This window comes from Triturus cristatus, chromosome 5_2, assembly GCF_964204655.1.
Source record: "Triturus cristatus chromosome 5_2, aTriCri1.1, whole genome shotgun sequence".
Lineage (NCBI taxonomy): Eukaryota > Metazoa > Chordata > Amphibia > Caudata > Salamandridae > Triturus > Triturus cristatus.
In genome coordinates, this window is record NC_140588.1 from 806,301,429 (window position 1) to 806,318,816 (window position 17,388).

Sequence of the window (17,388 nt, forward strand, 5' to 3'; positions counted from 1 at the left end):
AGCATGAGTTAAAACACTGCCACTCCTCCTGCCCGACAACAATGCCATTTGTGAACTAAGAGGCGTCAGTTGCCATACATACCCCGAATGTTGCCTAGAGTCATATTATATTTAGAGTAACAGTAAAATCTAGTTCATTAAACACGAGAAGTTTTTGTACAGCATGCATCTTGAACTCGCATATTTCAAGGTGGCAATAACAAAGATGAAAACGGAAGTGCCGGCAGGCAAGAAAACACGAACAGGAGTGGTAGGGTGCGGGGGATGGTGAGAAGTCACAGACTGAGGGAGGGGGCGATGGGGTGGGGAGACAGGGGAGAAAATAGTGTTAGGAGTAAAGGGGCCAATAGCCGTGGAAGGATAAAAATGATGAATGAGGAGGGACTAACAATCCTCAAACCAATCGGAAGGCAGCATTTAAGACAAAAGCCAATGGGCAGTAAGTGGGTGGAGCTTCCACAAAGCTGCCACACTACAGTATATACTGCATGTTTCGCTAAGCGATGGCAGCGCATTCGCGTTGCAACGCTAGGCGAGACCTAAAAGAAAATAGTGTCAGGAGTAAAGGGGTCAATAGCCGTGGAAGGATACAAATGATGAATGAGGAGGGACTAACAAGCCTCAAACCAATCGGAAGGCAGCATTTAAGACAAAAGCCAATGGGCAGAGAGTGGGCGGAGCTTCCACGAAGCTTCCACACTACAGTATATACTGCATGCCTCACAAAGCGATGGCAGCACATTCACGCTGCAACGATAGGCGAGACCTAAAAAGGGCAGCGTAAATGTAGCTCGGGCTGCTGTTGAGTCACTTTCGTTAAACTGCCTTCAGTGGCGGCTGGCAGGGAACGGGGGTGGCGGGCAGGGGGCTGAAATAAACAAAAACACAAAAAAAAATTTTTAAACCTCTTCACGGCTGCTGTTTCTCCTCCGTCATTGCTTCTCTTCCTGGTGAGTCCCGTAATCACACAGGCTCCCCCAAGCCAATCACAACGCTGCTGTTAGGTGCATTGTGATTGTTTTGAGTGCCGTGGTTCGGTGTGCAGACGGGGACTGGGAGCCTGTGCATATTCTCCACCTGGGCTGTGTATTACAGCCTGGTGGAAAATGTGCTAAGTGCGTATGACTGTTTGGCTGGCCAAATCGTCATGTGCACTTATTGTGTACAAACCACTCCTCCTCCCAGGCTGTGACACCAGCCCCCCGCCCTGCCCCAACCCAGCCCCGTAGCTGCGAAAAATAGAATAATGATAAGGATGTTATTGTTTTATTTTTCCTTTTTCTACTGCTGAGAGCAGTGGGGTGACGCTCCTCCACCTTAGCAGAGGAGCTTCCCCTGACTATCTTGTGTATTTAAGGACATGAGCACTGCATTGTACCGCGGTTACAATGGCAGTACATTACAAAGACAGTACACCACTCCCAAGTATCAATACATACTTGAACTGTACAAGCTACGAGGTGCATAAAGAGAGCACCTCCTAGGGTCTATCTCGGCTGTGAAAGCAGAAGAACTGAGACTCTACATATAAATAGTACAGAAAATGTCCCGCAAGATCACAGTAAAGGCCCTTTCGGATTAAAAATGGGTTATTTCTTGAATGCCTTCATGAGATCACTTCATTGACATCTGTTAAATGTATATATATATATATGTTTTTTTAACTTGATCTTCTGCACACCTCCAGTGGTCTGACAACAGTGCCGTGAGTGAACCATAACCAGATGTCAGTTTAATTGCACTTAATTTGAGCTGGTGATTGCCACCGGTATATATTTTTGCGGACCGACGCTTATTTCCTGCATCATATGTTTACCAAGAGAAGGGAGAACATACAGTTCGGAAGGAAGAGAAAGGCGGCAAAACGAGAGCAAGAAAAGGGGCACTGAGTGTCAGGTAGTGGACTACCTGCATTGGTATTTGGCTTCTGAGCAGAGCTTCGGGCACCGGCCCTCTTTCTTTCACTTAAGCTTTGGCACTGTATATATGGACAACATTATTGCCCTCTTTTCTGCTGAAACCTGTTAACATATCTCACTTGCCAGAAAAGGTCCATTTTTCTTTGTTCCCCTCCACCCCATTTTTTTCAGAACAAGTGGATATAATTAATTTTTGTCAGAATCACTATCAAAGTTGTCAGGGTTCCCTTGAACTGATTTCCTGGTTCCTGGCATAACGCCACCCTAAAACACCATCCTGAATGGTACAGGGGATAGTTGTTTGTGAAGTTGATCCGAATTATAATCATTGGAGGCCACTCTATATGCATACCATTGGAGCTACTGGAATGCGTGCAACAAAATACTCTGTCAACCTGGCACCCTGCTATTCTTTCTTGCATCTGGTATCACTTGTATACCTTCAAGACTCCTTTATTTTCAAGATTGTTGCACAGGCTTTTACTAAGATCTGATATTAATACAGTGTTTAAAATTGCCGTGGTCCTTTGTAGGCAGCAGAAATTTGAGAGCCACTTATGAGAAAGTTAGGTGTAACTTTGTTTAGCACTATAACAAACATTTAAAATAATGCAACTTTTTAATGTTCTTACAAACATAACTAACTGAAATTTTGTTTCAATCCAGAATTGTCTTTGTGGATTTTTTCCTTATGAATCTTATTCTTTGGGTGAAAGGATCATCAGCTGCAATTCCTTTTGGCACTCTTGTTGCAATTTTGGCAATGTGGATTGGAATTTCAGTGCCATTAACGTTTATTGGAGCATACTTTGGATTTAAAGGGAGGGTAAGTCTCTACAGGCTCCTAATCACCTACTTATGTGGATACATGTGTTTTTATTAATCTATTATCAATGTTTACAAATAAATCTATAAATTACTGCTAATCTTATTTACTCAGAATACTAGGTTCATCTTCACAAACTTAGCATTGAGTTGAGGCTACACACTCGAGACAGACAACTATGTTAACCTTTTTTAAGAATCTTGACTTATCCTGAAAAATGTACTTTTTTTTCTTCAACCCCCACGCCTCTCAGCCACACGTAATGGCCCTGAGACTTCAACTATTCCCCTGTTTTGGTCTTTCTCTGCTAAAACAAGTTATCAATACCTTTAACTGGTTTGACTGTTGCACATCAGTATGTTAGGTTTATTTTATTTTTAGCATATACTCCCAGGATCTGCTTTATCAAGAGGGAGTGCTAGCTCCAGGAAAAGGTCTGTGGATGTCTTCCAGCTGGAGACTTTAGGTCCCTGTAGCTTTAGGTCCTAGTTGTCAGTGGTTGTGGCCGGTAATTATACCTGGGGTGGAGGGGGCGGGACACACACCAGCACTGCCGCTGCCCCTACCGTCCATCACCACCCATTCACACGCCCACAACCACCACGCCCACCACCACACATTCACATGCCCACCACAACGCATTCACACAACATGCATTCACACGCCCACCACCACCACTTCACACACCAAGCCCACCACCACCATGCATTCACACACCACACCCACCACAATTGCGCATTCACACACCATGCCCACCACACATTCAGACACCCTGCCCACCACCATGCCCACCATGCATTCACCCACCATGCATTCATACACCATGCCCACCACTATGCATTCACACACTACGCATTCACACACCCCACCATGCCCACCATGCATTCACGCTCTCACCACGCATTCACTCGCCCACCACGCATTCACACGCCCACTATGTATTCACACACCACACCCACCATGCCCACCACGCATTCACACACCACCACCATTCATACACACACCACGATGCCCACTACGCCGACCACGCATTCACACAGCACCACCATGTCCACCATGCAACCACACAGCACCACCATGTCCACCATGCATTCACACACCACACCACCACCACATATTCACACACCCATTCACAGCACTCACTCATAAATACACATAAAACGTACCTTAACTGCAGCTCTCAGAGGAAAGCCTCGGAGGTCACAGGTGGGTTGGGACTGCTACCTTCCCAGGTCAGCCAGTGATGGAAGGCACCCCACTCTGTGATGAGGTGTCACACATTCACCCACCTCACCACACCTACCACGCATTTGAATGCCCACCACGCATTCGAATGCCCACCACGCATTCGAACGCCCACCACGCATTCGAACGCCCACCGCGCATTTGAACGCCCACCGCGCATGCAAACACCCACCGCGCATGCGAATGCCAACCACGCATTCGAACGCCCACCGCGCATGCGAACGCCCACCGCGCATGCGAACGCCCACCGCGCATGCAAACGCCCACCGCGCATGCAAACGCCCACCGCGCATGCGAACGCCCACCGCGCATGCGAACGCCCACCGCGCATGCGAACGCCCACCGCGCATTCACACACCCACACACCACACCTCCACGCCCACCACGCATTCACACACCCACACATCACACCTCCACGCCCACCACGCATTCACACACCCACACACCACACCTCCACGCCCACCACGCATTCACACACCCACACACCACACCTCCACGCCCACCACGCATTCACACACCCACACACCACACCTCCACGCCCACCACGCATTCACACACCCACACACCACACCTCCACGCCCACCACGCATTCACACACCCACACACCACACCTCCACGCCCACCACGCATTCACACACACCCACACCACACCTCCACGCCCACCACGCATTCACACACCCACACACCACACCTCCACGCCCACCACGCATTCACACACCCACACACCACACCTCCACGCCCACCACGCATTCACACACCCACACACCACACCTCCACGCATTCACACACCCACACACCACACCTCCACGCCCACCACGCATTCACACACCCACACACCACACCTCCACGCCCACCACGCATTCACACACCCACACCTCCACGCCCACCACGCATTCACACACCACACCTCCACGCCCAGCACGCATTCACACACCCACACACCACACCTCCACGCCCAGCACGCATTCACACACCCACACACCACACCTCCACGCCCACCACGCATTCACACACCCACACACCACACCTCCACGCCCACCACGCATTCACACACCCACACACCACACCTCCACGCCCACCACGCATTCACACACCACACCTCCACGCCCACCACGCATAAAACGTACCTTAACTGCAGCTCTCGGAGAGGAAAGCCTCGGAAGTCCCAGGAGGGTTGGGACTACTACCTTCCCAGGTCAGACAGTGATGGAAGGCAGCAGTCCCTCATTCGTCAGAGTGGTATGGGGGGTCAGTAAGACTGCTGCCCCACCCCGCTTTGTGATGAGGTGTCACTATTTGACACTGCTCTGGGCACTTCAGGGCTTAAAACTGAGGTGCCCAGGTACGAGGCAATCAGTGACGCTTCCCCTTATCACGAGGGGGAGGGCCTCTAGGCACTTTTGCCTGATTGAGGAGGTTTACCTCACAGGACTGTGAGATTCTCAGCCGGGCAAAGTGCCGCTCAGGCAGCCAGGAGCATGCACATTTAGTGCAAGTACAGATCCTGGCTGCCTGACCTGAACAAAAAGAGTGTATCTCAGGCCTTTGTTCAGCCTGACAGACACTATTCTTGCCAGAAAAAAGGTGGGGGGCATGGCCCCTCAGCCCATACGGACAAGCAGCTGCCGCTAGTTGTTCAGTGTGCTACAGAATGATGTCCCCTTTTGAAACAGGTTTCAAATCATACCTTTATTATAGAAAGCATATATTAGTCTGAGACCTGCCCTAAGTGTATCTCTGGTGTCTGGGCTCAGGACATGACTCAATCATGCTATGATTGCTCCCTCATGCACTTGGAGGCAATCCAGTATGATGAAATGAAGCTGCACTTTGCAGAACATGAGGAGAAGTCATGGCCCTCATGTAAGCCCCACTCCAGTTCACGAGTGCAGATTGAATCTCTCTCTCGTGGCCATTAGAGGTCAACTTTGTGGTTGAATTACCCTGGGAAGTCCAAATACAAACACACACAAAGCAAAGTGGGACTTCACCCCTTCCTGTCATTGTGTATCCAGAAAGAAGGCGCAAGGACATCAGGATGCAAGTTTGTCTCCCTCTAGGTCTCAGGTTGTGCTGGCATTTCCCTAACTGAGCCCGTTCCTGGGCCATCGATGACACTGTAGCAGATTGAAGCCTTCAAGGATGCCATACTGAGATGCCGGTGATTTGAACTCGTACACAGACGCTGCAGAATATAGCGCGTCATTGGCTGAGTTACTTTACAGCCTATATCACAGCACGGAGTGTATACATATCGTGCGTGATCGATATCTGGTTTAACAAAAACTCCACTTTGGAATTTACTGCAACTTGCCAGGCATATTGAGACTGGAACCGAATCATTAACAGTCAGAAGGCACACAAGACTTTTCCATTGACTGTAAGCCCTGAGGAAGTCGCGGGTGTCTTGTCCCGGGCGACGAAACACGTGTTGGCTGGAGTCTCAACAAGAACAATCAATAAATTGTGCTTTTGTCTGTATATACTGTTTTTGTAATTGATATTATTGATATTATTTAATTCATATATAGTGTGCCAGGTCTTTTTTTCAAAATCTGGCAGATTCATCCTTACTGCCGTCTGGCCCATTCGGGCCCAGTACCAACTGTGCTACAGACTTCCACGGTGTTTCAAAACCTGCGTTGGGCCCTTACATGTTGATGCCGGTGCAAACACCATGGATTTTCACTGGGAAACTTTTGTAGCCTTGTCTTTGGAGTGCTATGCATGCTCTTCTTGGACTACCAGTTGTATGCATGGTTTAATGGAAGAGGTTACCATCTGCGTATGGTTGGAATATGTTCCTACCTCTCTCGTTTTCTAGCACCCTTTCTTAGAGAAGTGAAGCTGGTGGTAGCTCACTGTGGCATTTGTAGTTGAAAGCGAAGCATCCTTTACAATGTATCTTCATGTATACAATGCAATAATTAATTTACACTTATAGTTCAGACCGGTTTAGTTTTGTTGTATAGTAAAAGGTTCTTTAACAGCCCTCATTGAGGCCACTTGTCTCAATCTGTGTTTACGACCCGCAGAGAAATTAGAGATAACCCTCATCTAGGGGCCAGTGAGCCAGTCATTAAATCCAACAACATATAGCACTTTCTATTGACACTGCTTCTCAGTAAAAAAATGTTCTCTTCCAGGAGATCTTCATCAAAGTCATAAGCATTAGAATATTCCCACCCATGTGCGGGATCCCAGAAACAGTATATTATATGTGCCCCACATATATATATCTCCATACATATATACCTATATGTATAAACTAGCAACTGCAGCCAATAAACATTAGAGCTGAAACATGCTGTAAGGAATTTCCACTATACATAAAAAATAGCATTATAAACATGAGAAACAACATTATAACTTGTTTAGAAACTGTTTTAATGCTCAGAAAACAGCAGAAATTCTTATAAATCACTGAAAGCATAGGAAGCTCCCAGGCTGCATTGCAAATACCCAGTCTAAAAAGACTGAAAAGCTAACTAATAGCTGCATAGCAATAAACTGACACCGTGCCTTTAAGGCACACCTGACCCCCAACTTCCCATCATGCCTCAGGGGTGACAGTTAGGTCAGTTGTTCTTTCCGGCTCCTTCTGGAAGGATCCTGGCAACAGAGCTCCACTTTTTTCTGAGTTTGTCAGAAAATATTGTCTGTTTTACAACTGTTTTTTCCCTTACTTCGACGTTTTACATCTACAGAAGTAAGAGGCTGTCTTTTTTAGGCAGCTTTGGGCAGTTTTTCAACCTTAAAATGCCATCTCTTTTCGATCCTTGCCCTTCTTGTGGCAAGAAGAAGGCCAGCACTGACTCTCATAGGGTCTGTATCCTGTGTCTACCGGAGGATCATGATTCTAAGACCTGTCCTCGCTGCCAGAGCCTGTCCAAGAGAACTTTGAAGGACAGGGAGCGAATTCGCATTTATGGCCTGGCACAACCATCAAGAGGACGATCTCCGGTGAGGAAGGGCTCCAAGAGGCCTAGAGCTACTTCTAGAAGCAAGTCCTCGCGTCCTTCCACCTCAGCGTCGGGACCGGCGCTGAGAAAAGATCTTCCGGTAGGTCATGTTTCCAAGAAGAGACCTTCGACAGCGGGCTCGCCGTCGAGAGCAGGTACGTCGCCGTCGTCAACTCGGCGTCGAGAACCAGAGCCTCTCCGCCGTCGTCAACCCGGCAACGATCGGCGTCGAGAGACAACACCCCTCCGCCGTCGTCAACCCGGCGACGATCGGCGTTGAGGAGCAGAGAACCTCCGCCATCGTCATCCCGATGACGATCGGCGTCGAGGAGCAGAGAACCTCCACCGTCGTCAACCCGGCGACGATCGGCGTCGAGGAGTAGAGAACCTCCGCCGTCGTCAACTCTGCGACGATCGGCGTCGAGGAGCAGGGAACCTTCGCCGTCGTCAACCAGGCGACGATCGGCGTCGAGGAGTGTCACCCCTCCGTCGTCGAGGGCAGGATCCCCTCCGTCGTCGCGAGTCCATCAGCGATCGATGTAAAGAGTGAAGAGTCCTCCGCCGTCGTCATCCAGGCGGCGATCGGCGTCGAGGGTACCATCTACGTCGACGTCGAGAGTGGAAGCATCTCCGCCGGCGTCGAGATGGCGTTCGGCGTCGAGAGAGAGAGGGCCTCCGTCGTCTGCTTCACACCGCCGTTCGACGTCGAGGCGGCATTCTTCGCCTGCTGAACATAGACGCCGGTCCACATCGAGGCGTCGTTCGACGTCGAGAAGAGGAGAGTCCCGGCGAGAAAGAAGGCGAAGTCACAGATCGACGTCAAGACCACGCTCGACGTCGAGAAAGGCCTCGGACAGGTCGGTGGTCCTGGTGACGGAGTCGGCTTCGCGCCATTCCTCCTCACGCTCAGGTGCATCTCCAAGACCAGCAATCCCAAGAGTCTGCCAGCCAACTCCGCAGGTCTTCCCCTCAGACTCAAGAGACCATTTCTGCGGTACGACTGTCGCCCAGATGGCTGCAGCCAGCACATCATTGGCAGGACTCGGGGGCTACAAGGAGAATGCGGGAATATGTCAGCCAAGTGCATGACTCTCCGCTGCAAAGGTTGGTGGAGGAAGTGGACAGAGCAAGTCCTCCCAGGCCAGCACGTGAGAAGTCACCTGAGAGGCGGCGACGTAGATCGCCCTCCACCAGGCGGGTGGGGCGTTCAGCCGGATCACGGGCTCGTGATCGTCGCCGGGATAGGAGGTCACCATCAACGTCGTCTTCTTCATCCACCAGGTCCTCAATAAGGGACTACTCCCCCACGCTATCGGGCAGCCCAGTGTCCAGGGTCTCGCCCATAGACGACATCAACACCTACCATGAGGTGCTGCAGAGGGGTGCGCAGAAGCTGGGGATTGAGATGTCAGTCCCGCAAGTCACCACGTCGGTGATTTTCAAAACACTTCACCAGAAGACTGCGTCTCGTCCACTGCTGCCTTTGGTCCCAGGGATCATGGAACCCGTCATGGACACCTTCCTAACCCCAGCGACCGTAAAAGAGGTTCCGGCTCGTATCCTCAAAAAATATAAGCCGGCTACCTCTGATCCGGTCTTTGTCAAAATGAACCCTCCTGCGGACTCAGTAATAGTGGCGGCAGCAAGAAAGGCTCATGCTGTATCGGCGTCCCGCCGGATAAGGAGAGCAGAACCCAGGACTCCTGGGGGCGCAGCGGCTTCCCTCAAGGTCTCCAGCGCGGCGGCGCTGTTGGGCAGATACGATAGGGCTCTCTGGGACTCTATGGAGCGGTTCAAATCCAAGCTCCCAAAGGAAGACCAAAAGGACTTCGAAGAAATAGTCACTGAACGGTCCCTGGTGGCTAATCAGTTGATTAGCACTGCAGCGGATGGTGCGGTGCTATCAGCCCATTCTTACGCACACGGCGTATGCGCCAGAAGGTCATTCTGGTTACGGCTGACAGGGCTCAAGCCGGACGCGCAGCAAAGGATTTTAAACCTCCCGTTCTCTGGCTCCTCCTTCTCCGGCATACACGCGGATGAGGAGATGGGGCGCCTGAAAACTGAACTGGACACCCTCAAAGCTGTTGGGTTGGAGAAGAGAAAAGAATTCAAGCGCCGTTATAGACCCAACCAACGCAAGGGGCCTCAACAGAGGGTTCAAACCCCTCAGTGGTCTCAGAATAAGTCCCAAGGAAAATCGCAGTTTAGAGGCGGAAAGTCCACCAGGGGGAGAGGTGGACACCAGCAACAGTCCTCCACTACCACTAGAGGAGGAAAGTCATGAGCTGTGGCTTCCTCTACGACCGTTGCCCACTCCAGTGGGGGGGGGGGGAAGTGCTTCACAACATCTGGCAGAGTGGGACAGCATCACAAAAGATCGCTGGGTGCTGAATATACTGCAAAATGGATATGCGCTACGTTTTCGAGCGCGTCCAAAAGACATACCGCCAAAAAAGTCCCGTCCTCACCACTTAAAGCTGCTCCAAAAGGAGGTGAGGGCCCTTCTTCAAAAACAGGCCATCGAAAAAGCTCCTCCTTCGCAAATCGGAAGAGGAGTGTACTCCCGGTACTTCCTTGTGCCCAAAAACGATCAAGAGCACAAGTTTCGGCCGATTCTGGACCTTCGTCTCCTAAACAAAGTCATCGTCAAGGAGAAGTTTCGTATGTTGGCGCTTCATCAAATATGTCCACATCTGCAAGTAGGGGATTGGATGTGTTCGGTGGACCTCCAAGATGCGTACTTCCACATTTCAATTGCAAGACATCACCGCAAATACCTGCGGTTTGTGGTCGGAAGCAAGCATAATCAGTACAAGGTCCTTCCATTCGGGCTCAAGTCGGCTCCGCGAGTCTTCACCAAATGTATGGCAGTGGTGGCGGCTTGCCTACACTGGCAGGGTCTATTCATCTACCCTTACTTAGACGACTGGTTGCTGAAGGCTCCATCCCAGCAACAGGTGAGGAAAGACTTCCAGACCTGTCTGCGACAGTTGCACGATCTCGGCCTTCACGTCAACATGGCAAAGTCCGTGCAGCAGCCCACTCAGACCATCCACTACCTTGGCTCCATTCTGGACACAAGCGTGGGAAAAGCGTATCCTTCGGAGGAGAGACTGTCTTCAATGAAGCGGAAATGCAGGCTTATGCAGCAGATGCAGAGGCCGTCAGCCCGGCAGGTAGCATCACTGCTGGGATCCATGGCATCCTGCATTTTTCTCATTCCCAACGCCAGGCTGAGAATGCAACCTTTGCAGCAAGCTCTAGAGGACCAATGGGATCAGTCCACAGGCCGCTGGGGAGATCACATCTCTCTCTCCCAGGCGGCGAAATCCTCCCTTGCATGGTGGACTCGTCAGGACAATCTGATGGTGGGAGTCCCTTTTCACCAGCCACTTCCAGTGCAATCGGTGGTGACACACGTCTCTGCAAGGTTGGGGGGCACACATGGGGTGCCTCCAGATACAGGGTCGGTGGTCTACAAGAGAGCAGGGCTACCACATAAATATGCTGGAACTCCGGGCAGTCCACCTTGCTCTAAAGGCGTTCCTCCCTGCAATCAAGGCCGATTCAGTCCTGGTGCAGACCGACAACACCACGACCATGTTCTACTTGAACAAGCAGGGCGATACTCGGTCACGTCCTCTTTCCCTGGAGTCGCAGGCGATCTGGCACTGGCTGCTCGCCCGGAACCTCTCGGTAGTGGCGGTGCACCTTCCGGGGGAGTTAAATCTCAAAGCAGACGCACTCAGCAGGCACTTCGAAGATCAGCCAGACTGGGTGCTACACGACGAGGTGGTGGCGGATCTGTTCCATTGTTGGGGTCGTCCAGAAATAGATTTGTTTGCAGACGACGAAAATTCAAAATGCCACGCCTTCGCGTCCAGATTCCACCGTCCAGGGACCAGGGGAATGCTCTTTTGATGGACTGGTCAGGGACATTTGCCTACGCCTTTCCGCCCCTGCCACTGATTCCGAAGGTGGTATCCAAGCTGCTCAGATCCAACATGAAGATGATCCTCATAGCTCCGGACTGGCCATGCCAGTGGTGGTACCCGGACCTTCTCCATCTGTCGGTGCGACCTCACAGGCGACTGCCTTGCAGGCCGGACCTGCTGTCCAAGATGGGCAGGAGGATTCTGCATCCCAACCTTCCCTCACTGAACTTAACAGCATGGCTCCTGAGGTCCTGCAATACGGACATTTAGGTCTGCCTCCTGATTGCATGCATATTCTGAAAGAAGCGAAGCGACCCTCCACAAGAGCGTCTTATGCGTTTAAGTGGAAGAGGTTTTTCATTTGGTGTAGAGAGAATCACCTTGATCCTACGAAGGGGCAGGAGGATGTCATTCTCCCTTACCTTCTGCACTTAGCAAGATCAGGCTTAAAGTATGCATCAATCAGGGTCCATTTATCTGCCATTTCAGCGTACAGGAGGTCTCCCAATCAACCCTCTTTTTTCCAGATGCAGGTGGTCAAGGACTTCTTACAGGGGTTGAAGAAAGTTTACCCCCCTGTTCGAAACCCTTCTCCTCCGTGGGAGTTGAACTTAGTATTGTCCAAATTGATGGGTCCACCTTTTGAGCCAATCCACAGAGCTTCCTTGCAGCATCTGTCTTGGAAGGCCGCGTTTCTGGTAGCCATTACATCGGCACGCAGAGTAAGCGAGATCCAAGTGCTGTGTACCAAAGAGCCTTACACAGTTTTTCACCAGCACAAAGTGGTCTTAAGGGCACATCCATCTTTTCTCCCTAAGGTAGTGTCTGATTTTCATATTAATCAGTCCATTTCTCTTCCATCCTTTTTCCCGAACCCAGCGACCCGGCTGAGCGGTTGCTTCATTCCTTAGACCTCAAAAGGGTACTTAAATTCTACCTAGAAAGTACCAAAGGCATTAGGAAGACGGATCAACTATTTGTCAACTATGGCACCATGAGAACAGGCTTCCCAGCCGCTAAGAGATCCATTTCCAGATGGATCGTTTCCTGCATTACCTTAGCTTACCAGCTGGCGAAAAGGCCCTTACCTTTGGCCCCTAAGGCTCATTCTACTAGGGGTAAAGCGGCCACAGTAGCTTTCTTGCATGACGTTCCAATGGCAGAGATTTGCAAGGCGGCCACCTGGAAATCGGTTCATACCTTTACCAGGCACTACTGCCTAGAATCCAATTCCAGAGCGGATGCTCAAGTAGGCCAAGCCTCCTTGAGGAACCTATTTGGGTAGCTTGGTGTATCTAAGCATACTGTATATTCTCTGTTTCTTTCCTTTGCCCGCAGGGAGATGAGGTGAGGCTCGCTATTCTATTCTAATGCTTATGACTATTGATGAGGATCTCCTGGAAGAGAAGGATTAGTTACTTACCTGTAATCCTAGTTCTCTTCCAGGGGTATCCTCATCAAAGTCATAAGCAACCCTCCCGCCTCCCCGGGCAAAGAAGAGCTATCTTTTTCAGAGGTTATTTCTTTGTGCCATGACTTTTCAGTGTCCGCAAAGAACAACTGGCCTAACTGTCACCCCTGAGGCATGATGGGAAGTTGGGGGTCAGGTGTGCCTTAAAGGCACGGTGTCAGTTTATTGCTATGCAGCTATTAGTTAGCTTTTCAGTCTTTTTAGACTGGGTATTTGCAATGCAGCCTGGGAGCTTCCTATGCTTTCAGTGATTTATAAGAATTTCTGCTGTTTTCTGAGCATTAAAACAGTTTCTAAACAAGTTATAATGTTGTTTCTCATGTTTATAATGCTATGTTTTATGTATAGTGGAAATTCCTTACAGCATGTTTCAGCTCTAATGTTTATTGGCTGCAGTTGCTTGTTTATACATATAGGTATATATGTATGGAGATATATATATGTGGGGCACATATAATATACTGTTTCTGGGATCCCGCGCATGGGTGGGAATATTCTAATGCTTATGACTTTGATGAGGATACCCCTGGAAGAGAACTAGGATTACAGGTAAGTAACTAATCCATATGCCCTCTTTCTAAGTTTTGGATATACTAGAATATCAACGTGTCTTTCTTCAGAGTTTTGAATTGCTGACTGAGACCTAAATCCTGCGTGTAACTCCAAACAACTGGTTATGCTCAGTGTACCTGCATGACACACAGTTCCTTTGGCCCACCACAAGTACCTGCTGTGTATGTTCTAGAATACGCATTAATGGTACAGGATGCTATCTTTTGGTTTTAACATAGTTCTACTAGTATTCACAATAATACTATCGATGGTAGCAGGCTACCTTTCTATGCCACAAGTCTTGTTTTTGGATTGTGTGGTGTGGGTTGCCTCCATGGAATCCGTGGCATCCCATCTGGATTTGGTTCTCTGGCTGTCATTTGAGTATAGGTTCATGATGTACTTTTATATATTTTCTGATTTACTCGAGCAGCACATTACAAAATGAGGAGCTTGTAACTCACCTATTGGGGTTAATAGGAAATTCCATGTAAATGTCCACCAGTCCCTTGTTTACTGCCTTAGCCGCAGATTTTCAGGTTTGCAGTCTGATAGATACATCTTCCCATAAATTTCTTATCTCATGAATTCTGCTTCAGGCTTTATACTGGTCTGGAAAGCTTATCCAGAAACAACTCCTGAGTACTGCTAGGTGGTGCCACGTGGCTCCAACTGTGATTCCACCACCCGACGTGGCATCACCATCACATGCATCAGTTGCTGTTCTTCTGTGCCTCATCGACACAGACCAGAGCTCAAATCTAATCATGTCAGGCTCTAAGACTTTCTGACAGTGCTGCAAGATGTCCTTTTCTGACCTCAAAGGTTACTGTATGTGTTGTCGGAACATGACTCCATCCCTGTGACACTTGTGCGGCTGTGCCAACAGGGAACAGGAGGCCACATTCTTTATTATCAGAACCCACAGGGAGACTGCCACACCGTTAAGTCACTTTGCAGCAAACATTTCTAAGAGATCTTTCCATAAAAAGTGCCATGGGAAGAAGTTGTCTTTTTACTTGAGGAAATTGTCCCATTTCCAAGACCGTTTGGAGTCTCAATGTTGTTCCCCAATCCCTGACTTTTGCTTGATGTTGGACATCTCCTGAGCTTCTAAAAAGATGAGTCCATAATTCTTCAGTCCTTTGCCTGACCCTGCAGAGATCAAGGCCTTTGGACAAGCAATTCTGGACATTTTCAGGACTGCCCTCAACCCTCTGGGCTACTCCCCAAGTGATGGCAGGGTCCAGTCCGGAGAGCTTGGTGACTCCCAACAGCTCTGCCCATGACAACACCCTTCCATGGGCCGTAGTCATTGTGCCTATGGCGAATTCTGAAATAAAAAAATACACCATCTCTATTCTCTCGAGAGCTTTCTCTTGCAGTTATAGAAGTTAATAGCATTGTCCGTGGATCTGAATCCTGTGCTGACAACGGCGATGCTATGAAAGAGCATCATCCCAGTGGAAAACGAAAATGGAAATGAAAGTTTTAATGATCTGGTGAGCACCTCCAGAGGTTCCAAAGGTTTTCCGACTTAGAAGAGGTTTTTTGTTTCCAATCAGATGTCTATGGAGGATGCGTTTGAATATCTTTAATGAGTTTATATGCAAGTCATAAATCAAGAGCAGTAGGAAATACTCAATAAGAAGCAAACATTGGTAAGTCTGACAGTTTGCGTGAGGGGGCATGAGGGTAGATAGGAAAGAAATAAAGCATTGAGAAGTGAAAAGGGAGGGAGAAACTACAAACCCATTTACCAGCAATTACAGACACATCTAGGTACATATATTTTCAGTTAAGAATCATACAAAAGAAAGAGGGATGCTTGAGAGTCTCGCAGTATCCATCATAAGGACGTTGTATGCTTAAATGTTTTAGATCCTGTGTTCTAAATCCTACTGTCAGTCCTATATGTCACATAGAAAAACAAGCATTGGCATAGCCAATAGGTCTCGCCTTTGGGACCTTATAAGTGTTTAGCCATGCAACAGTTGCATAACTAAATACTTATAAGGTCCCAAAAGCGAGACCTATTGGCTATGCCAAGTGGCCGTGCGGCCGCGAAAGTGATCGCGATGAAACATCAAAGCGGCCGTGGGGCCGAGAAAGTGAAAGTGATCGCGGAAAAGCGCGGCGCGCCCGCACACATGCACTGTAGCTCTAGGCTGGCCTGGTAGCACTTTTTTTTTAGCCCTCTCAAAAAGTCTCGCAATGTCCAGCGCATGCGCTGGGTCAGGCGAGACCTAAAAATGGCCCCCAAATTACCTAGTGTTGTTGCAATTGGTTGTTAACCTTGCATTTTAGTCTCTCAGGTTGTCTCTGTTGTGGCCAGCACTTTCATCCATTCAGCTTGTGTCAGCAGGACCGTAGTTTTCCATTTTCGTAGAAGAGTTTCGCAATTATGAGAGCAGAGGCAATCCTTTGTCGCCTGTAAAGGAATATGTCCAGTATGGTCTGGGTATTTATTATGTGCGCCAAGTAATTCTTAATATCATACAGAAACTTCTCAATCTTTCCCTTTCCACAGATTATTAAGCCCTTGTTAAAAAAACTCACATTGATCCCACCAGTCAAGGTAATTTTAGAACAATTTGACTGCTCCCTACTGTTGGGAAGATAGTGGAAAAATATGTCAACCAAATTCTTTCAGACTGTCTTGAAGAGAATCAACTCCTGCACATCACGCAGATCGGATTCCGCCCCCAACACAGCAAGGAAACAGCCCTTCTAGCAGCAACGGATGAGCTAAAAAGGCTGCTAGATCAGGGAGGGAACTGCTGCTATCATTCTATTAGATTTAAGTTCAGCATTTGATACAGTTGAACATGTGATACTTACTAACAGACTGAGTGAAGCAGGAATTCAGGACCTTGCGTTTAATTGGCTGACTTCATTCTTGAAATACAGATCCTTCCAAATCTTTGAGAACCCTTGTTTCTCTGATGTCCTGCCAATGAAATGTGGGGTGCCACAGGGCTCGGTCCTCAGCCCCACACTCTTTAACGTGTATCTGCGCCCTTTGGCGGATATTGTGCAGGAATTTGGACTATCCATTGTCTATTACTCTAATGATACAAAATTGGTTGTATCCCTCTCCCATGGGGAAAGGTTATTTAATCACTAGCTGTCTCCCTGCCTTGTTTAAATGGATGGTAAATTGTTACCTCAAATTGAATGAGGAGAAAAACGAGATAATGATTCTTGGGAATGGACTGGTCCCCCAACCGGCGATTGACTGGTCAGATTGTTTGGGCAATCCTCCTACCCCTTCCTCCTCTATAAAAAGTCTTGGAATGTTGTTAAGGTTTTTCTCTCCATGGATGAACAGGCAAAAAAGCTTGTGGCTAACTGTTTTGGTGCACTCAGAGCGCCACACAAACTCTTCGAATTCATACTGAGTGTATCGAGAAGAACTGTAGTCCAATCCTTGCTTTTGTCTGGGTTGGACTACGGCAACTCTATATAGACTTCC

At 48.8% G+C, this 17,388-nt stretch overlaps 1 protein-coding gene across 1 annotated transcript in view; it reads left to right on the forward strand.

Moving 5' to 3' along the window:
• LOC146829304 (transmembrane 9 superfamily member 2-like) overlaps positions 1-17,388 on the forward strand; it is a 669,393-nt gene that overhangs the window by 531,198 nt on the left and 120,807 nt on the right. Inside the window, exon 13 of the mRNA XM_085607971.1 lies at positions 2,586-2,745. Coding sequence (XP_085464097.1) covers positions 2,586-2,745 — 160 coding nt within the window. The remainder of the gene's footprint in view (positions 1-2,585; positions 2,746-17,388) is intronic.